Genomic DNA, 22,688 nt, shown 5'->3' on the forward strand with positions numbered 1-22,688 from the left:
AAGAAGTGATATTTTGATGAAAGGTAAAATACCTTCACCCCCTAATTTTTAGTTGTAATTCTACACAAGTCCATTAGTTTTCAGAATAGGCAGTCCACCCCAAATGCATAAACGACATTAACGTACAAGTTTGAAATGTTAAAAATACCTTTACTTTTTTTACCTCTTTTTCACTATTTTTTTTTGGCCTTCGGGAAAAGCTCTCAACTGGCCACCCCCACGCTCCCCACGGGAACTGTGCCCCCCTTACCCTCACCTTCCCTAGAGGAGCCAAAGCACATATCTCGTGCTAGGGAGCATAGGGGTGATAAGGGCACAAAGCGAAGGGGGAGAAAGATTCGACCAGAGCTAAATTTGGTGCTTCAATCGAGGAAAGAGGTAGGGGATAGATTTATTTTTTGACTAAGAAAAAAAATAAAAATGAAAAATTATAGTTTATACAGTGTGATAATTTTTAAAATTAATGAAGGATAAAATTGTGTTTTCAATATTGTCTCATCATCAAACTAACGAAAACATTAACAGTTGACTAACGGCTGAATTTATGTGCCCAGCAGAAGATATTCTTTTGAGACAGACTGTCTATTTTGAAAACTAATTGATCTACGTGAAATTATGGGTAAAAGTTAAGAGGGTGAGAATATTTTATCCTTTAACAAATAACAATTACTCAACTATTAGTTATAAAGGCTTATTTTATCTAAATTGAAAGTACAAACTTGCTTGAAAATACAATAAAAAAATAATTACTTATTTAAATTTTTTAAATAATTTAAGAGCTTTTTAAAGTACCTACACAAAACACCTCAATTTTTCATGAAGATGGAACTTGATATCGAGTATAGTACAACTAGTTCAAAATTTTAACTAATTGCAAATTAGTTGGCAAAGTATTTATCTTGAAAAATAAGTGATTTATAAAATTTAATGTGTTTAACTTAAAATATATTAAACATTAATTTTAATTTTAACAAACTTGATATAGATTTATAATAATTTAAATTCAATAAAAAAAAACAAGATTAACAATTCCAACTTAAGACTTGTCTTGCTCATCTTTCTCTCTCTTTGATTTGGGAAGATAACCATCACAATAAGAGCTAAGATAAAAAGGAATATATTTCGAGCCTCGAAAAATGAAAAAAAAAAATCAATTGAAATATTTTGGAAATTCGCCAGTTTTTTTTTTTCTTTGTTTTGTGATTGCTTTTATTTAGAATTGGGCTCCAGTGCTAGCCCAATTCTAACCCATTGCAATTGGCCATCCACTTCTATGTCCAGTCAATTAGGGTTTAAAGACCCTTCTGTTTTTTTCTTTTTCCCTCGATTTTCCTTTTTATTTTTTCACTTAAAATTTCCCTCTTGATCATTCTAAGATAACTTGATTCAATTTTACCAAACAGGGTCTTCCCTTTAAATTGACGTTTCCGGGAAAAAGAAAAAGAAAAGTGGAAATCACATAGAAATGGCAACCCAAGCAGCAGCTACCACTTTCAATGGAAATCTAAAGGCAAGTTTTTCCTTCATCTTTTTAAAATTACCCATTTCATATCGTAGTTTATTGTTTATTAAAAACCAAATAACCCATCATTTTGATTAACATTTTTTAGGATAAATGACCCCTCATTGCAAACCACATAACTGTTTGTACAATTGACTGACTGAACTATCATTTATTTTTGGCAATTTGAAATGATGGGCTTTGTTATTTTTAGCTACAGATTTTTAGAAGTTCCTACTTTAGTTTGGTTGGCTATATTTGAGTCGTGTGGGTTGAGTGAACGAGACAGAAATTTTTTCTGCAATTTCTGTTCTATTACTGGGAAAACAAGGGACTTTTTCGGCCATCCTCTTCTCCTTTTTGGTGGATGCTTTGAACTGAGAAATAGGGGTGTGTTTGGATTCGTAAATATGCTGTGAAGAGAAAACATGGAAGAATGTTTTGGGATTTTATGTGAGTTTGAGTGGTATTATTGAATTAACTTGTTTGCTCACATATTTTTCGTTAATTATTTTAACTATTTAATAAGTTCTGGATGAATGAGTGGTTTGTGATCATGGGTCTTAACATAGGGATTTATTTTAAAGTTACATAACGTCATTTGTAAAGTGAGGAACATTTTCCAATTTTAAAGTTAGGTGGCTTCATTTTAAAGCTGAGTATTTTCCAATTTCAAAGTTATGCACCAAATGAACTAGTTTAATCACGCTAAAAAAACCAGGACAAAATGATTGTCTACAATGGGGATATTCTTTCCTCCCTCCTTTCATTCCCGGAGTTTGGTTCGTGATCAGCTCTACTCTAGATAAGTTTCTGATTGGAGTGCAATGTAATTGCTGCCCAATAACAAAACTTGATCTTTTTTCTTAATTGTCGTTTTGAACTCATGCAGAAAGCCCTTGCTGGTCTGAGGCGAATTAATCTGGAAGGTCTGCGATGGAGAGTCTTTGATGCCAAAGGCCAGGTATCTTTATCCTTTTCCAGAACCTTCAATTCCGGAACCTCTCTTTTTGAGAAGTGATAATTATGTTACAGTGGTGGATTTTATGGTTTGCTACTGATTCTGGTTTCTCAATGCAGTCTTTGCTTACTTGTTTTGTAGTACAATTGAGCCTTTTATTTTAAAGTCTTTTCCTGCCTGAGGTCGAAAGCAACAAGAATAACTTGCATATATATTTTTTTGACAGGTCCTTGGAAGATTAGCATCTCAAATTTCTACTGTGATTCAAGGAAAGGACAAGCCTATTTACGCTCCAAATCGCGATGATGGGGATATGTGCATTGTGATTAATGCCAAGGATGTCTGTGTTACAGGGAGAAAACTTACGGATAAGTTTTATTACTGGCATACAGGGCAAGTACTCTTATTTTTAGCTGCTTCTTTCTTTTTTCTTTTTTGAAAGGTTTTAGCTGCTTCTTTTAATGAATTGAAGTTAGTTGCATATTGGTAAACTACATGGAAGTTAATGACTCAATTGTGTTTTCCTACCAGTTGAGTTGCAATCTGTAATTTGAAGATTTGGTTCTTTATTGAAACTTAAAATCATGTCCTCTTTTATGAGTTTGAGAGTGATATTATGTGTTACAGAGATCAAAACAGGCATGTTTTTTGAGTTCTGTCTATAGAACAGGAATAAATGAGCTTTCTTAATGTTCCCCAAGATCCCTCTTTCTTTGTCAGTTTCTATATATTTGGTTCTTGAGATTGGATGCTTCAATTAGTGAAGTTCTATGTCCTTCTACTGATGAATCATCCTTCTCCTTCAGCTATGTTGGCAACCTCAAGGAAAGAAGTTTGAAGGACCAGATGGCAAAGGATCCTACAGAAGTCATACGCAAAGCAGTCCTACGCATGCTTCCAAGAAACAAACTGCGTGATGTAAGTATTAAACATGATGAAACTATTTCTTGCATTTTTTATATGTGTATCGCTTGCTTGGGTTTTTTCCCTATCTTCTAACCTGTCCATTTTCTATTTGACTTTGATCCATAGGAAAAAATTCCAGCAATATGTTTTGACTTTTGGTTTGTCATATGCAAATTTCTGCATGTTAATTCAAGTAGCTCGCCCTTATTTGTTTCTTACTTTTCATTTATGAATTTTGGTTCTGTATACGTCAGAATTTGATTTTCTTAGATTATTGCTTCTTTTGAATCTAGGATAGAGATCGAAAATTGAGGATATTTGCTGATAGTGAGCACCCCTTTGGTGATCGGCCTCTTAAACCGTATGTGATGCCACCCCGAACAGTACGAGAAATGAGGCCTCGTGCAAGAAGAGCCTTGATTCGAGCTCAGAAGAGGGCAGAGGAGCAAGAACAAGGTGGCAACCAATCAAGAAAAGGCAAAAGGAAAGAAGCTAAGATGGAAGTTACAGCATGAAGAGTGATTGGCCTTATCTCCTTCTCTGATAGCCAGTGATTTTCGTGTTCTGTATAAAATCACAGCAACCGTTGGTGGATCAGTGCTTGTTGGAATAATAGTCTTGCTCATCAGTTTTCCAAAAATTCTTTCTAGCTCGAACATACCAGTCCGAGTTTTTGTTTTCGAGTTTAGCTTTTCAGCAAAGCAAAAGATGTAGCTGTTGTCTTCACTTGTTGGCAGCCCACTAGTTCCCCAGAGTCCAAACTACTCCTTTAAATGTCTGCATTAAGCTATTTCTTTATTGTTGTACCTTGAGTAGTGCTGGCAAAGCTGGGTTTTTTAGGACAAGATCATGCGTTACATTTTATTTGATTTAGTGTCCGCTACATGCTTGCTTTAGAGAAACTTCCTTCCAATTGCTTTCATGCTTCTTTTCTTTTATGTTACTATGTTCAAAATCCTTTGTCCTCGAGCTGCCAATGACATCCTAGATCTCTTTGGTGCTCGGAAAAATCAACCAAGCCATGAATAACTCCTGAAAATTTGGAGAATGCAAAATTCTAGGGACTGGACAAATAATTAGGCAGTTCACTGCCCAGGGTGAAGCAAGAACCAGCATTAACATAAGGACCATGGTGTCTAAACTAGCAAGGGCAATGGCAACTGGTCTAGTAATCAATATCTCTAATGGAAATGAAAGGAGCAATTTCCTTGTAAAGGAACTTCAATTGTTATTTTTCCAATGCTGTTAACATCAAATGCAGAACTGTAAGATGATGTGTTTTTCCAAAAAATAGATATTGACGTGACATTAATTAAATAATAAAAAATATTACTTAGTCATATCAATATTTACTATAACATGTCAATATATTACGTTTATATCGTATAATATAAAAAAATAAATAACATTTTAACTAATGATAAGATGATAAATTTGATTCAAAATAAAAATACAACTTGATTGAATGTAATAAAAATAATAATAATTTATTTAAATTTTTCTCAATAATTTTAAAGATTTTTTTAAATATTATGCCTGATAAAATTAAAAATCAATTATGTACTCTATTTATCGTAAATAAATAAATAAATATATAACAATCAACCACGGCATCCCTGGGGTTAAGTGATGTATAGCCGCACTCCATCAGAAGTGATTCCAGAAACTGAATTGTAGTTGCAAAGTTGCTGTCTTTTAAAGCTATGAATGCTGCTGTATCCCAGTGTTGAAACCACAGCCATAGCTTCTTGGCTGTACGATCAACTAAAACTTGATATGAAATTTCCACCAACTAAATACAACTGTCTCTCCCATTAAAATTTTCTTCACAAAATAAATACCTTAGATATTGGCTGGAAAGAACGAGCATAATATTGAAAACCCATAATTTTAATATGACCAGAACTGTACTTGTCTAATTGGACAAGAATGATTTCTTTTAAGCACTTAACTTGATACTCCTTGTGACATATGCAGCAGGCAACAATTGATACAAGGCAGGCCAACAATAAAGATGAACAATGATGAAATGAGAAATGAGACTACAGAAAGTCTAGATATCCCAGGATCATTGTTTTTTTTTTTTTTCCAATTCTCCAGAAATTCTTAATGAACTTTTCCAAAAGTACTATAATATATCCTTTATCGATCCTTTTAACAACCAAAGAGAGCATAGGAAATGATAAATGGAGTTTTACTGGCATCAATCTGGAAATTTTTGTCATCTCCAACTGCATCTGCTCCGTCCTTAACTAACTAATGTCATGGCACTACGGTATGATATAGAAGACATAATAAAGAAACATCTAATGGCTAGTGGCTTGCCAAAGTCACCATATATCTCGTTGAGATGTGCATACAGGTCATAAGGTTATTATACTTTTATGCAAAACCTATTTAATTTCTTTAATGTCACTAGTAGATTTTTTGCTCAACCTCCAAGCTATAGAAAGACCACCAAACATAGGAAGTTGAGCCCCATCCAGTTATAGATAATGGTAAATGTACATATATTAAGTAACAAGTAATCTGTCATTGGCTCTTTCTGTGCGAAAGAACTCAGGATTCAATGTGATCATACAAAGACACAGAGAGAGAGAGAGAAATAGCAATATATAGCTTCTACAAATAATACAGAAGAATGTAGTGTTGCCAAGAGGCATAAACCAAAAAATAGCAACTCCACCAACAAAAAACATGCATTGGCTATATCTTTACATCAACTTTTTATTGGCTAACAAAAGGTGGTGGCAAAAGGGCACGTTCAATAAACTTTACAAACGCCGATGCTGTATGCATACATGCAAACCCGACTATAACTTTTATCTGCATTGTTCCATAACCTATGTCGTGAAACCCTAGAGCTAATGCATTTACACAATGATAGCAATATACAATATTGTAACAGAATAAAAAAAAATGAAATGAATGAATCTAAGATGTAGGCAATATCAAGAGTTGTAGGAGCTCTCACCCCCAGCCTCTAAGGCTCAGGCATAGATTAGTCTCCCTTGATGATCTCCCAGCAAACCTATCCTGCATTAAAAGGCAAAACCTTTTTTTTAGTGGGATACATAGTGCATATAACTTCAAGTAATCATTAGATATTTTTCCAAGTATAGGCTGCATAAAGACATTAATTGCCTATGCTAACTGCTGAAGAGACCCTGGACAAACTTATCTGGTTTCAATACAATGATGATGGCAAATCCAAAACAGATTGAATTTAATGATCCAAACATAACGTGTAAAATGCCCATGTCCTCAAACCTAATTCATATATTCGTTTTTCATTTCCAGTGTGTGGTATGAGAGATTGAGGTATGGATCAGGAAAAAGGTTGTTCTTAGTGACTTTTCCATTGTAGGAATCACATAAATCCATTTTCAAAAAAAAAAGAAATCACCTAAATCCATGTTAGGATCTGCCATCTACTATATCCAGTCAGAACGCAGTTTCATTTATGATATGTATATAGGAAAACATGTTTTCCAATGGCGACAGACATTAAAACGCAGATCTGGCACTTTTGAAAAATAGATCCAAGCTTCCCTGTATCACCCTTGAAACATGGCACTGCACAAGATGTTTTCCAACCACCAAGTATACCACATCACGTCAGTAAAACCTGTCTCTACTACCAGATGAAGTTCATATTCCCAATGGACATATTAACCACCATTCAACCTGTGCATACCCATCCATGCCTCTTTCAGAAACATGTTCTCTCTAAGGCAACCTAGACCATTTCTATCTAACAATGTTTAATCTTCTTTCCTTACCTTATTCCAATGATCTTCCACCTCCTCATTAAACTAATAACTCTCTGTAGCCAGCATTACTTTATTTCACTATTATGCTTTATGACCAAAGTCCAAGACAAAATAAACATAGCAAACCACTCACCTGATCCAACTCAACGGACTCTTTCCAACCATCAATATTGAATATCCTCTGCCACAACTTCCTCATTTTCAATTTCAGCATCAGTATAGGTGAGAGCACGCTGTAGTTTCCTCGGACAAAATTCCTCAACCTCAACCATATAAATGGCAGAAACAGGCCGATGATCAGAAAGTTGAAGCTCAGTCCTCCTATAACTTAGTTGTCTCATTCCTTTACCATAAGAAAGGATACGGTCACACCTGAAAGATGAGGGTATATTAGAAAAATTCAGAAAGTGGCAAGCAAACAACAAAGGATGGATCTTATAATCTTTTTTAAGCATACCATGCAGGCGTGCGCCTCCCAACCTTGGGATCTTCTCCATAGTATTTCTCTGAATTTAACTCATATTTGTATGTTGGTGCAAAATTTAAAGCACCCTCAGACCATCCATCAAATGTACGACCTTTGCGCAACTCTCGTACAAGCTGTCATAATAAAGATAACAATATATTAATAGCTAAACTAGTATCTCAACAGCTTTCGAGTTCATATTTGATAAGAAAAGCAACAATCCAGACTCTGTGTAGGACTATTAAAGTACCTGGTCACTCTCAATCAACTTGGACCACTCCTTCTTGAAGATGAGAGCACATGTTTTCTCATATGACAGATTGATACGGTAATTTAGATCACCCAACCAAATTATTCTTCTGCAAAAGAAAAAATATCATCTGTTAAACATATATAATCAGGTCAATGATATATGAGTAACATAAGTGTACATTATTCAAAGAATGCTTGACATTTTCTAAGTTACAGAACAAGAATAACATCTTCAATAAAAAAATAAACAAAATAAGCGTCAAACATGTAACTTATTTTGGTAGGTACATTTAAATTAAGAATGTCTGCTAGGAGCATTGTTTATAGGCACTAATATCCAAATTATTCCTCGTATAAAAGGCCCAGTTCTGCCTCATTACATTTAAAATTATCCAACATGTATAATTTATTTAAAATATTACTCCTTCAACTATTAGTATGTCATAAAGACTACAGGTTCCAAATACATTATTCAACAGCATAAGGATCTTCCTTGTGTGGAAAAAAAGAGCTCAATTGATTCCACTACTATGAATGATGTCCCAAATTGTTCTCAACATAATTTGTTGTTGTAAACTAACTCACATTTACATGAATGAGGTTTACAGCAGCAATGGTACAAAATTCTGTGTCGCCCTTTATTTACACCCTATTTATTAAACTATGTCGTCAATTGGTCTCAACATAATTTATTGTGGTAAACTAATGCTCATCTACATGAATGAGGTTTACAGTAAAAATGGTACAAAATTTTGCGTCATGATCTATTTACAGCTATTACTAATCTATCTGTCTATTTCTGCTTAAATGTGCTTCTGGAACACTATCTCATGCATGTGCAGACCTTTCGGTTTCTTTTGATTGTTACTTTTACTACTTGCTTTTTGCTTCCTCAAAAGTTGCAATAAAGCAAAAGAAAATGGTATAAAGCAAGATCACAATTGACTGAAATGACTAAAATACATCAATTGTAACATATTTGTTTAATGTATAAAAGTAAAATCAAGCAATTTGTTATCCAAAAAGATGCATAAATGTTTGTTTTTTCATCAAATGCACATTTTGATTTTTGGCTCCAAAAGCAGAAAGCAAACAGCAAACATAGCTAGCAAATAGAATATTAGTTTATTTAGATGCCAACTTGCATGGTCAGGGGGCAACTAATCAAACAAGAGAGTTTATTTCTTTTGCTTTCAAGGTTCCTATGTTCCATAAAACTTGGAGGAACTTACTTGTCATAATATATTACGAATAATCAGAACGTAACAATTTCAACAACTAGAATGATAGATGAGTAAACAGCCACTAATTCACACTGCAAGTAGATATAACATATACTCACTCATGATCATGAATGCTTTTGGGAAGTCCAAAAGCAGAAAGAGAATGAAAATGAGTTCTTCTAAGTATTTCATGCACGTCAGCATTTCTTTTAAGTTCATCTCCATCTTTTTCACCTGATGTCAGGTGAGTGCATACAAAACAAAAATGCGTTTGATGTATGGACATGCTGACTGATATAGATCCCTGTAAGAACAATGAATGGCTATAATATTAGATAAAGACAGTAGAATTGAATAAAAGTATGATCAGCAGGTGAAAATTTAATAAAAATATGTAGTAGCACTGATTCTAATAAATTGCTTCAAAGATTACCACCCATATGCAGAATTCCTGTTACAAGACATGGGACGCAAAAAGGAAGCATTATTTTTGTAGATGCATGGTTAGGGCTTATTTTTATTATACCATCTCAGTCTTGAACTTGTCTTTAGCTAATTCTTGCAGGTAATACACCACGGACCACACATATCACTGGGTCCATTAGATACTAGCTATTTGATTGGAGTAACCCTGGGATTATTGGCAGGAACCTTGTATTGTTCTCAGATCTTTAGGATGTCATAGAGCATTGGTTGGGTGGACTTCAATACGAGACTGGTTAATAGTTTCTCCAATTGACCTCTTTGAAGTATCAAAGTACCTACCATGAGTCATTTGTTGGCACGTGGTATTACCTACATCATTTGTGAAAAGGCTTGATGTAACAACCAGTCATCCTATCTTATACTTCATTCCTTTTCACTAAAAATCACTCGTCATCACCTCATTGGCTACATTAAATACACCCCCTTCAGCATACTATATATTGTCTATTTAACATCTTTTGGAGGGGAATCACACCTTTACCACCTAGAGTTTCTCACACCAGTTTTAGCCTTATTCCACCATCATCACCTTTAGTGTTACTACCTTCCAACCTCCCCCAAGTTCCATATCTCAATCACCTACTTTCAAGTGTACATAGTTCTAATGTGCCTTATCTTCAGCTATGCTACTTGCAACACTCCTGCTCATAGTTCTGCCACTCCCTTCTCTTCCATCAACCACCAAAAATACTCAGGTACCCCAAGGGCTGTCCGCTCCTCCTCTCTACCTCTTTAATTCGTTCCTTCATACACAGTTGCAGCACTACCTCATCCCTCACTGAAAGAACTCTCTAAATTATCAACAAACGATATCTGATCTGCCTTAAGAAAATCTATTAAATTGCTGATCCTCCTATTTATTAGTGCTCATTAGATCATTTAAAAACTTCTGAAAAGAATGCACAGCATTCTTGTCCAAGTCAAAATTTGAATCTAAGCATTTTCTCCAAGAATGGCCAAGGGTCATCACAAATCCTACACTAAGTTACAACACAAAAAGTTACACAATTAACACTAGAGACAGCCCTATATTTAGCATCCACAAAATATGGCACAAAACCACATTTTCTAGATGTTCTCCACTGCTTACCTACACCAATTATCAGCACCGAGAAATAACAATCAGTCTTCACAAGTTAAGGTTCATAATTGTAGTTGACTTTCATGGCATCTGACTGGATGGCAGTGGGGGCAGGGACAATATTTGAGGCAAATATGTAGTGAATTTGTCATAAAGAGGTACAAAATTGATCATTTGAGTCTGTCCAAGTGATAATCCTTGGATTCTAAAAGTCTTCAAGTATAATGTAAGACAGCCAAGCTTAGCTACAAAGAGCCCTAAAGATAAGTGTCCAACCAAAAAACTGCATGAATTACAGCACTATGATATGCAAACTATATGATTCCGGGTATTGCTTACATGATTAAAAATAAAACATTCAATTTAAGAAAAAAAAACTCGAGAAACTAACATTAGTAGAAGGAACAGACCTTGTTACCAATGTAGCCCATAACACCAACACCAACAGTAGATACCTTCAAATTCTGAATATGCCTGCGCAAACTCCTACGAACCCATATAGTGAGGAAAATTCCTACCATCTGCTTACTAACTATTCTTACATATGATGATCTTTTTTTTCGCTTCAGGAGGGATTCGAGGTCAAGTTCTGCAAGCAAAGCTAGCCCTGATGCCATGTTGTTCATGGACTTGAAGGAACTATATGTTTGAAAAGACTTGGTTGCTCTAAAAGACTTGATCGATTTGAAAGAACTTGGTCTCTCCAAAACATGCTGAGATAGCAAGTTTAGTGGAGGCTCTGGCCAGCTCAAACCAATCCTTTCAGTCCCACTAAGCATTCTGGTTAATTTTCCATTTTGTTCAATCCCCCTAAGCATTCTGGTAAATTTTCTATTTTGTTGACTGACTGGGCTTTCTACATTTTCAGCACAATCCTCCATCCGCAAGCAATTCAATCTATCTAACCTCTTTGGAGAAGAAAATTGCCTCTGTAAATCCTGTTCTACTGGCACATCAAGTTTAGCACCACCACCACAGTCTGAAACCCCAGAATTGGTGAACACACTTTTATTTCCGGCTGAATTATTGACTTCATCAAAACTATTGGGTTCTTCATCTAATGGATGAATTTCTTCACCAATATCACTATCACTTTCAAGAATAATCTCCTCTTCTAAATTGGGGACATCATCAAATGGCTTAAACTTTGATGGAGATGGGGGATCGCTATAGCATTTTACTTTGGTAGTTGCAGGTCGAATTCTATTGAGCGTTTCACGAATGATGTTTTCCCACTTTGGAACTGGGCGGCTATCTTCAGCACCAAAAATATTCCCAGCATTTAATGGTACTATCTCCTGAAGACTGTAAACAAAATGCAATTCTTGTATTTTAAGATGAACATGAATAGCAAAAAATATAAGCTAAAAGAAGCAAGATGCATAAAATTCTGAAGAACTGACATGTACAAATGTGAGTGTTTGAAGGCCAAGCCGATAAAAACAAGATCAAAGGCATCTCAACAGATTTTTAGCGTAAAACAATTGCTTGTGATTAAAGAACAATAGGGAAAGAAAATAAGCTTAAATGTAAAAACACAAAAATAGAGAAAGTTCAAAATGCATATCAGGAAAATACTTACCCAAGCACATAAATGTCAGCAGGCTTATTGATATCTATCCAATCATCAATATCTAGGTCATCAGGAGGAACCTTTCCACCAACATTCCAGGTACCAACGCATACTCTATTAATTGAAAAGGACAAAAAATGATTTCAGTAACAAACTCTATAACAACCAAACTCTTTGAAGTCACCAAAATAGTGCAACTAGTTTAAGATTTATGTGTAGAAGCAGCAAAAAGGGATAGGCACTGCACCTTATTTCCTTTGTGTTTATGTATTGCGCCCTAAAAGTCTCTGACTTTCGTCTCCTTAACTTTGGAAGACCATCTAAGCCTAAAAAGAGGGGAAAAAAATTTTAACCATGCGCTGAGTAAAGAAATTAAAAGAGCAATTCACCTACTCCCTAAATTGCATATTCCAACGAGCCACAAAAGATTACATTTAGAATTCCAAAGCCCCATGTCTCTGGTTGCAGGGATATTCATATCTGATTAAAACTTAACGAGAGAGAGAAAAAGTGCCCTCCTGAATATTGCGCCAATAAGTACTAGTACTTGACTAATTAGTTTCACAGCATTTGAAAGGTAATTTGGTTGCAAATATTAGAGGGGTAAAAAATAAAAAATTTAATCTCTTTTAAAAACTGGCTTAAGTTGGATGCTATAGGATAACCCCATTTTGATGAGGCCCTCAGTTACCTTTTAATTGTTATTAGAAGTGTTCATCTACATAGATAACATTCAATTAAAAGAAAGGCAAGAAAAGAACTATACCCAATCAAAGAAAACCATCAATAAAAAACCCTTTCATTTTGATCAATTCCTCCACTAGCCAAATAAAAAATTAAAAAAAAAAACTAAAATTTCCTCCACACCTAACTCCATTGACTTAATCTAGCCACCTTTACCAACCATGTTTCAGGAGATGCATTACCAGCTACCAGCTGAAGGAAGTAATTATATTAAACAAGAGTTCTACAAAATCATCAACTATCTTAGGTTGAAAAGGAATCTCAATTCCAAAATCACAATGATTTCCATTTGGCTACTTACACATCACCTGACCATAAAACTGAACTTTAAAGTCCATCAAACCCCAAAACAAGCATCAATAACCCAAATTTTTTACAATAGATGATCCATATGTATTTAAAGTTCTTTCTACAACACCTTCAAGCTCCAAACTTTACAACTAAATAGAAAAATGATGCCGCTGAAGGTGTCAAGAAAATAGAAGACAACTAACTTGATCATACAAATGATATAGAAAAATTAAAACCTCAACGTTAATAAGCGGCTTAAAATCATTACCATTTAGATCAGGCAGAGGTTCCTCATCTCTGTTCCCTCTAAACCTTGATTCTCTGCACGATTCATAAATTTCTGCAAAACCCCACTTGACATTTAGACTCAAACCCCAAAAGGTTATTTTCGAAACCGAAAATGAATCCCTAAAAACAACTCCAGAACGCACAAAAACCACCAACAACCTCAAATCTCCTAAAAGAACTGAAAAGCAAAAATCTAAAATTTGATTTATGAGGTTTGAAAGAAAATGGTTAAGTCACCTTCGGTTTCAGAGTCAGAACCAATGTCGTCTTCATCATCGGTATCGGCGCTGTAATCGGAGTCTTTGGCAGTGATGTTGAGCAATTTCCGCATGACAAGTCGAGGCCAAAAGAGCTGTAGGCAGGAGCAACCAAAACAGCAGATTTCAGCCCAACTTCTCTGCAAGCTCTCTCTTAGTTACCCCATAAAATAAAATCCAAAACCCAGAAAACAAAAACAAATAAAAGAAAGAAAGAAAGAAGAAGAGAGGGAGCCTCAGAGAAAGAGAAAGTACCTCTGGCTGGTGCTTGGAGCCCTGCTTCATGGCTGTGCATACAAAAATGTAAAGAAATGGAGAGAGAGCAATGAAGAAGAAAGAAAGAGAACAAAATGGAAGCCTATATTTTTGGGAGGGAAGGAAAGATGAAAGCAGCTTCAGGAAACGAAGGTCAGGAGTAACTACCTCTGGCTGGAATGGAATAATAACGGTAGTGGCCTGGGCGGAGTTAAACTAATATTTTATACATAAGCTTGATTTTGACTCTTAAATTAAATCAGAGCTTGATTTGCAGTTAATCAAGGAATTAGTGGCTACCCATTATTCAGTAACACAAGAACATTAACATATTGAATGATGATAATTACTGAATTAATCTCCTATAATTTCTCATTTTTCTTTTTCTTTCTCTTTTTTTATGGCATTGTTGAGTTATTGCGACGTTAGGTTAAATTTCACTCTTTATTTTTATAATTAGGAGAAAGAGATTCGAACTTTACTTTTTAAGCAGGAAGATCGTGCATTAATTAATGAGTCAAATGTTCGAATGTACTAAATTTCACTCTTTATATAGCTCATGAGACTCAAGTGATGGTTAGCTTCGCTAGGGTTCATTGAATTTTGCAAATTTCAGGGTGAATTAATACATGGAATGGAATAGGGGCCAATCAGTTTCTTTTTTTTTTTATTCTTTTTGCATTCATTGTTACTCTATATGTTAATAATGCCTCCTTGTCAATCTTTTCTTGTTTGATTTGAAAGGTGAACCAAAACTTTTGAAAACAAAAACAAATGAATCACGAGAAGTTGATACTGTTTAAAGTTCCATTTAGTATAAAAGGACAAACAAGTTTCGTTATGCTTAAAGATAGTAGTGTGCAAAGGATTGTTTCGGTGTTAAAATTCCAAAAAATAAAATTTATTTTGTGAAAAAAAAAATCAAATCTAATTGAATTAAAATACTTAACCGAATCAATTGAAAACCCAACAACTTTTGATCGGTTTGGTCAATTTTAAAACAATGAATTAAAACAACCTTTTATAACATTTTACCAAATTTTAAAATAATACATATAAATATAAATTATAACGTTATTTAAGTAAATTCAAAAACAACTAACAACCCAAAACTATTATTGAATAAAATAAAAAATAACTTTAATAATAAAATAAAAATTTTATTTTGACAAGGGACGTATGATGAGAGGCGGTCCCAAGGCCAAAAATGGGAGGGTCGTTGGAGTTGGACCGAGTGTCAGCTGGTCTCCATAGCAGGAGACCTTTCCCTATGTTCCAAATGGCACAATCTTTGGCAGTGTATTTGTTGCTAGCAATTATTTATTCAAATCATTTGTTTCGTGTAGTTGGAACCTGAAACCCCTGACCATTTGCTTTCATTTGTAAAACTTCAGATGGCATGCCGGGGGAATTGTTCCTTTCCCATCTATGATCTATCTATATATATATATATATATATATATATATATATATATATATATATTATAATATATATATATATATATATATATATGTGAATTTTGTCATCATCTCCTTGTATTTCTCTCAAGTCAATCACCTTCTTTTATAGTAAAAAGGGTCAAAGTATGATGGATATAAAAGTTTCAAAGGAAACCCAATCTTATTATTTTATCAATAAAGAAAAATTCAATGAAATATTTATCCTTAATGCAAGTTCTTGTTTTCCTAATTTTAATGGTTTAGCCCAAAACAAAATCAACAATATATTCTGGTGTTTTGCTTCTTTTTCCTTTGTTTTTCTTTTCTTTTTATGAATTGTGAGAGAGATATTGTTGGTGGTTGTTATTTATATCATTAAATTAATTTAGGTAGAAAAGTAGGGCAGGTTGCACCGTCAAATATTATTGTTTTTTTTTTTTTGGACTACACGTTCACGTGGCTCATGCTTTCCTTAGCCAATGTGTTAATCAATTAAAGACCAATCTATATCCGATCAAATGGATGGATGGTCAATGACAAAGTAGTTCATGTTCCCCTATGTCCTAACACATTTATACTAATATAATACATACATAAAATATTTAATCTTCCCCTCTGAATTAGTATAATTTATTCCAAATCTATCTAGAAATTACTTTCCAATTTTATTTTCTCCTAGCAGGAAATATTCAAAATGTACTTGGATAATTGTATTTAAATGAAAAAAAAATACACACAGAAATTATCTACTTAAAGTCTCTAGTCTAAAAAAGGTATCGTGTTAAAGCACAATCAATCCATGCACAATTGCAACCCTAAAATTTGGCTATATACTGATCCACAAAGATGATGATGGTCTCAATTTCATTAATTAATTAATTAATTAAAAACATAAAAAATACACACATAAATTATCTACTTACCATGTGGTTCAACCTTTTCCCTAATCAATTTGTTCATTAATTAAAAACGAATCCATATCCGATCACATGGATAGACGGTCAATGACAAAGGCATATCATGTTTTCTTATCTAACACATTTATAATTATGCATATATATATATATATATATATATATATATATAATATAGCGAAAACTATTTACACTATGTTCTATGGATTAGTATAAATTAATCAAAATTTATCTAGAAATTACTTTTGCACTTTACGTAATTATATTTAAATGAAAAAAGAAGACACAAAATGATCTACTTAATACCTTAGTGGAAAGAACGTATCATCTAAGCCTATAATAGCGATAATTTATATAATTATCTTAACAATTATTATCTTAATGACGAAAGTAATCACTCTTTCAAATGCATATTAAGATTAAATATTTGTTTGTTGTTGAGGAGGATCCAGAAGGGAATTAGTAAGGAAAGGAGCTACGAGCCAGGACAACAACAACTCAAAGGCTGCCGTGGACCCAAAACCTTTAACGACGAACTACCCTTTGAAAAAAACTTTGAATGTAGTTTGTGCAGCTCGACAACTTTCTCTGCCCACTTATATCGGCTAAATTATTGCATCTATTTCATCACCTTTGGCTTTTGAAAACTCATTCACGAAATGGCCAATAGTGATATATTTCGTATTCGTTGAACTTCACAAGGCAACTGGAGACCCTTCAATTTTGTTTTATGTTTCATTAGGAAAAGGTGTTGGGACCCTGAAAATTTTTGTGGGAATGTAATCTACCTCAATAGACGTCGATACCAATTCTCAGGGCTTTAGCTACGTGTTTCGAATCTGTCAAGAGATGTATCCACCTTACAAATTCCTGTTGTTGATGGAGCCTTTGTTATCTGTTTCTGATAATCAACTCAACAGGTAAAGGGGATTCCAGCTCCTCACTGGGGATGACCGGCCGACACAAGTCAATGTCAGCCTTCAATTTTCACTCCTTTTAACTCCAAAGTCCAAACCAATTCCTTCCATGTGCCCACTTTTCACCTGTCTTTGTACCTTCTCATATTTTCTTCTTTTTACTTTACTTTCTATATTTTCATTCTATAGGCAATTCATACATTTTGTCTTTTATATTGTGGTTGTTTTGTTGAAATTTTTTTATATTTAGGGAGAATATGTTTTAGACTATGTTCTATGGTGGTGGAAGAAATTTAGAGAGAGAAAAGAGAAAGAAAATATGAAAAATAAATAAGTTTTGTGCTATATAAGATAATAATTTTTAAAATTGATTAAGGGTATTTTTATCTAATAACTTTTTTACCTATTCCCGTGCAGTTAAAATGGCTATTTTGATCTCTCCTAAATGATCATTTCATAAACCAAATAAGATTTTAAAGAGGATTAGAAATAGTGGGAGTGGAAACATGTTTTTTTCCCGAACATTTTAACATGTTAAAGAAAATATCATCATTTAATATATGAAAAAAAAAAGTCATAACAGTGTAATTAAGAAAGAGTTTAGTAGCTTTTACTATTTATTATAATTAATTTTCTATTTAATTTTCTCTAAACATTTTGCCCAAGCAAAAATTAAAGTATTAGACTATAACTTTAAATATAACAAATCCCAACAATGAATATAAAATTTCTGAAAATCAACCTAGTAATTATGTTTCAATTTTTATTTCTATGCAATAAACTATATATATACCTTTCTTTTTTTTTGTCTATGGCAATACATTATACTTAGGTCTAGAAATTTCTATTTGTGCCCTGAAAAGTTTAGTAGACAAAATGAACCTTATCACTAATAATTTGGCCAAAAACAAAAACCTCAATTAATCATGCCTAGCTAATTTTGGCTCTTCAGCCATTATCATCATATGCATGAAAATAATCATACCTATTAATTAAAATAAATATTGATGCATGCTAGGGGAACAAATGAAAAACAAAACCAGTAATAATTAATTATAAGACAATTTTTAAATTTTTCTCAGTGATTAATAACATATCTTAACTTTTTAATTGTTCATAGTATATGTTAATTAACTTCTAAAAATAAGTCTCAAAATTTGTGTTTAAATCAATATAGTATATTGCATACATATATAATTAGACTCAAAATTTTTATTAGGCTTACTAGTTAATGTATCAAATGAAAAAATTACACATAATTAATTAACAATGTGAAATCCACATGCTTTGGTTAGATGATGATGCATGATACAACAAGAAATGATTTGGGAAATGCCATCTTTCGTTTCACATGAGACAAGTTATTCTTTGGATTCCAATTAATTAATCATGACCCTATGCTCATCATTTGTTTGTATGGTGGAACTATTTACAATACTACTTAGGCAGCAATGCATAGATATGGACCCTCTCGGATTGCCAGAGATTCGGAACATCATCAAAACAAAAAGGTTCCTTTGAGGTAATTAATACTGTTTTTCTCTTTTTCTTTGGTTAGTTACAGTTCATCTGTAATCTAGTGCTGTTGGATTTTTTTTTGTTGAAAGAAAAAGAGGTGTCGCGTATGGGGTTTTCTCAAAAAGAGTAGGTACCCTTTTATCTTTGTCTATAGTACTTTCCGTTTCTAAGTTAAGTGACAATAATGCCACCAAGCCCATAGCGTCTCGTACCATGCATCCCTTCTATATAAACTTGTGGCCAAATCTATGGCCCTATCATATAATTATTAGATTTTATTTGTTGGCTAGCCAAATATTGAATTTAGACATGATATTTGGAAAAAAATTTAAATTATAAATAAGTTTTTATTATTTTATTATATTCAATAAGTTTATATATTTTTATTTTAAGTTAAAAAATTTTTTTATGATTAATAGTTGATTAATTATCATTAATTAAAATATCACTTGTCATTTTAAGTTTAAGTGACACTGATATGAAAAATAAAAATGTCACATAGTAATCTCATCACATATTATGACATGATAACATGTCAGTATGTCAGATTAATATCACATAACATAAAATGATAAGTAATATTTTAATTAATAATAGTTAGTCGTTATAAGAGTTTATTTGAGTCAAAATAAAAATTTAAGGAGCTGATTGAACGTAATACAAGAATAAAAATTTATTTAAGTTTTTTAAATAATTTAGGAGTTTTTTTAGGCATTATATTTGTCTTGAATCTAACATCTGCTCACTTATGTCAAAATCTTGATAATTATAAGAAAAAAAGAAAGAAATTAGTTGTCATATTTAATTTGATATCAAATGGAAGGAGCATGTGCTTTCTTTCATCTTTTGTCTTCATTTTAATATTTGTTTTTAAGACTTTATCAGAGCAAACGTATAGAAAATTAATCTCTGGACAAAAAAAAAAAAAAAAAGAGTTTCCAGTAAATTAATGAAATGAAAGAAAGCACAGTTGTTGAAGAAAACCAGTTTCTTAGAGTTTAGATCCATTTTATCCCAATTGACACATGACTGAACCTGAATAAAGCTCGAAGGATCATTTTTGATACAAAAAAGCAGCAAGAACCTTATAGAGAAATGAAGTCAAACATATACATATATATATACATATATACACCCAATTGACAAAGAGATCGTACCTTTGGTAGCTTGGCTAAACTCAGCTAGCTTCTGTAGAAAATAAAAAGCGCTTTCAGGTTTTATCTTGTTTTCCAGAAAAAGAAAGGAAGGCTATGCTCTGGTAGTGGAGCGAGGGGGGGCTTCCTTTTATGGAGAGGAGAGGGTGGATTTTGTTTTCTCCGCAGCAACAGAAGCTTTAATTTTCTTCAGGTTGTTGAGTTGATGAGGGAAGGAGTGTCTGGCCTTCTTTGGCAAGCTATATGTATTTCAAAGACTTGGGTAGCAGCTTAGGCACAGCACGTCCCTGTCTACTGCGTCCTGGTTCTTTGAGTCATTTTACCTTATTTATCTAATAGATTAGACATCACTAGGATTCATCTAAACAAAGAATACAAAATTTTCAATTATTTTTCTCCACGTCTCATCGTCCATCTCCGCATACTAGGATGTAATATATTTCACAAAATACTTTAAAAAAAAAACTCTTAAATTATTTTAAATAATTTAAATAAATTTTTATTCTTTTATTACGTTCAATTAAATCCATATACTTTTATTTTGAATTAAATAAATCCTTATATTTGTATTTTAAATCAAATTAACTCTTATGATTAATAGATGACTTAGTCAAAATGTCACTTATTATTTTATACTATATAATATTGATACGGTATGTTGAAATGTTATAATTGATTATAACATGGTATTTTGAAATATCATAATTGATGATGACAAGACATACTAATATAATATGATAATATGACAATGTGACATTTTTTACCATCAACATCAATTTCATGTCAGTGCCATGTAAGTATAAAATTTTAAGTGATATTCTAACTAGTAAAAATTAATTAAATATTTGTTATAAGAGTCTATTTAATCACAATAAAAATATAAAGACTTGATTAAATGTAATAAAAGAATAAAAGTTTATTTAAATTTTTTTGAATAGTTCAGGGACTTTTTGGAGTGTTATACCAATATATTTCTATCTCATAATTATTTCAACCCCACTTCAAGAATTTGATCCTTAATTTCTAATCAGGATAATTTACGAAAGTAGGATATTTGGTGTGAAAAAGGGTTGAAAAGAAATTGTAGGATTTCAGAGTTAGTTCCCTTTTTATATAACTTAAGCTTAACGAGCTTTCCCATGTATCGAAAAATAAAAATTTAAAACAGCATTCCAAATTAATTTTAGAAAATCAAATAATAGTGTTGTTATTGCTTTCTCCAAATTTCTATTTGCTTTCAAATTTTTTTAATCTACTTTGGTGGTGAACCAAACCTAATATAAAGAGAGACAAGATTTGGTTTGAAAAGAAAATTAGAGCAGTTGTCAAAACCTTTGCTTAGTTGCGACTCTATTTTCTAGCTCATTCATTCCTTGCTGCGGTTTGCACCACGAGTGCTAATGAATTCAACACGTGTTTTAAATGACATATGTCTTTCGGGTATATATACATATCAATTTGGAATGCAGGTTGAACAATTTATATTACAATATCGTGGAAATCGTGTGAAATCTTTGACCTTTTTCAAGGGAAATAAAAGGTTGGAAACTTTTGGAACCCTACATGTGAATTCAAGCCTTATATATTTTCTCTATCACAGAACAAGGATAGAATTTTCAACAATATATTTTATATTATATTATATTATATTACAACTATTCCTGAGAATGTCATCCATTATAATTCAACAATTTCTTTCTCATAAATCAAAATAAAAAAGCAAGAGAGGGAGAACTACGTGAGATACAGTGCAAAATGGTCCCTATAACACATTAATATATTTTCCTTGGAAAATTAAAAGAAAAGAAAGTTCCAGGGAAAGCAATCCGCAAAGCAAGACCACTTTGTGGAGTTTCGATAGCTCAATATTTTGATTACCACAAAAGAGTGTGGTCCAATGAGACACGTGGAAGAATGAGAATTGGACAATGCCCCCTTTTTTTTCCCTATTCTTTTGTTTTCTGTACTTTTTCTGCTGGCATGCAAGAGTTGATAGGTGGAAAAGCTATGGAAAATAGTGATAAAATTTTATGTATAAATAAGGTTACATAAATCCAAGATCTATCATAATAAGAATTTAGAACACAAAATATACTGAATTTTTAATCTATGATTCAACAATAGAAATAATATTGACCAAATGACTGCTGGTCTTCAGTGCATTACGATCTTCCTTTTCTTTTCTTTGCAACTCTTTAATAGATAAGATCCTTATGTTTTTCGAATGACAAGAGAGGGGACTTGGTCTTTCCTTTTATATAATGAATCCCTAGTCCGACCCTTTATGGGAGGTAAGGTTTCCATAGTTATTGTATTCATGTATTATTATTGGATACCTGAATTGGTATATTCATATATCACTATTGCATACATGAATCAGTAGATTCATATTCGTGTATCTCTTTTGCATACATGAATCAGTAGATTCATGTATCTCTGCTAAATAAATGATAAGTAGATCTAATTATAGGATATAATTAATTGTCACTTTATCAAGACCAAGTAAGCTTAGTCTATTTTATAAAAGACAAAATAAATATAAATAATGTAAATCCATAATTCTTTATTGAGAAAATATAACAAATTGTAAGAATAAGAAATGACAGGCTGGAATCATGATGACAATTTGTCCACCTAACCTCAGAAAGGACAGTTTTGCTAAGGAATTGGATAGCATATGTGAAGGAG

The 22,688-nt window shown here is 32.8% G+C and overlaps 2 protein-coding genes across 8 annotated transcripts; one reads left to right on the forward strand and one right to left on the reverse strand.

Moving 5' to 3' along the window:
- Positions 1,250-4,288, forward strand: LOC18592724 (50S ribosomal protein L13). Of its 2 annotated transcripts, none has more exons than XM_018125329.1 (5): positions 1,250-1,510; positions 2,394-2,465; positions 2,689-2,855; positions 3,269-3,380; positions 3,667-4,288. In XM_018125329.1, exons 1-5 carry the CDS (start codon positions 1,466-1,468, stop codon positions 3,691-3,693), a joined length of 423 nt encoding a protein of 140 aa, XP_017980818.1. In that variant the 5' UTR covers positions 1,250-1,465; the 3' UTR covers positions 3,694-4,288. The 2 variants fall into 2 exon arrangements, with proteins under 2 accessions (XP_017980818.1, XP_007019643.2); XM_007019581.2 differs by having other exon boundaries at positions 1,256-1,510; positions 3,662-4,281.
- LOC18592725 (type IV inositol polyphosphate 5-phosphatase 3) lies at positions 5,964-20,202 on the reverse strand. Of its 6 annotated transcripts, none has more exons than XM_018126120.1 (12): positions 20,004-20,202; positions 14,058-14,089; positions 13,783-13,942; positions 13,526-13,597; positions 12,470-12,548; positions 12,232-12,336; positions 11,060-11,954; positions 9,202-9,386; positions 7,858-7,966; positions 7,599-7,741; positions 7,275-7,513; positions 5,964-6,404 (listed from the first exon to the last, which is right to left on the reverse strand). In XM_018126120.1, the coding sequence occupies exons 2-11, from the start codon at positions 14,085-14,087 to the stop codon at positions 7,306-7,308; spliced, it is 1,986 nt and encodes a 661-aa protein (XP_017981609.1). In that variant the 5' UTR covers positions 14,088-14,089; positions 20,004-20,202; the 3' UTR covers positions 5,964-6,404; positions 7,275-7,305. The 6 variants fall into 6 exon arrangements, with proteins under 6 accessions (XP_017981609.1, XP_017981612.1, XP_017981611.1 ...); XM_018126123.1 differs by having other exon boundaries at positions 13,783-13,897; positions 20,004-20,201; XM_018126122.1 differs by lacking the exon at positions 20,004-20,202 and having other exon boundaries at positions 13,783-13,897; positions 14,058-14,272.

Source organism: Theobroma cacao, chromosome 8 (genome assembly GCF_000208745.1).
Source record: "Theobroma cacao cultivar B97-61/B2 chromosome 8, Criollo_cocoa_genome_V2, whole genome shotgun sequence".
NCBI classification, from domain to species: Eukaryota; Viridiplantae; Streptophyta; class Magnoliopsida; order Malvales; family Malvaceae; genus Theobroma; species Theobroma cacao.

Bases quoted from the DNA above. Each gene is read 5' to 3' on its own strand.
- LOC18592725 (XM_018126120.1), bottom strand. From the start codon at position 14,087: ATGAAGCAGGGCTCCAAGCACCAGCCAGAG. The intron at 7,967-9,201 runs GTGAGTATATGT...TTTCTTTTGCAG, and splicing joins AAAAGCATTCATGATCATGA to AAGAATAATTTGGTTGGGTG. The intron at 7,742-7,857 runs GTACTTTAATAG...TTATTATGACAG, and splicing joins AGTTGATTGAGAGTGACCAG to CTTGTACGAGAGTTGCGCAA.
- LOC18592724 (XM_007019581.2), top strand. From the start codon at position 1,466: ATGGCAACCCAAGCAGCAGCTACCACTTTCAATGGAAATCTAAAG. The intron at 1,511-2,393 runs GCAAGTTTTTCC...GAACTCATGCAG, and splicing joins CTTTCAATGGAAATCTAAAG to AAAGCCCTTGCTGGTCTGAG. The intron at 2,856-3,268 runs GCAAGTACTCTT...CTTCTCCTTCAG, and splicing joins TTTTATTACTGGCATACAGG to CTATGTTGGCAACCTCAAGG.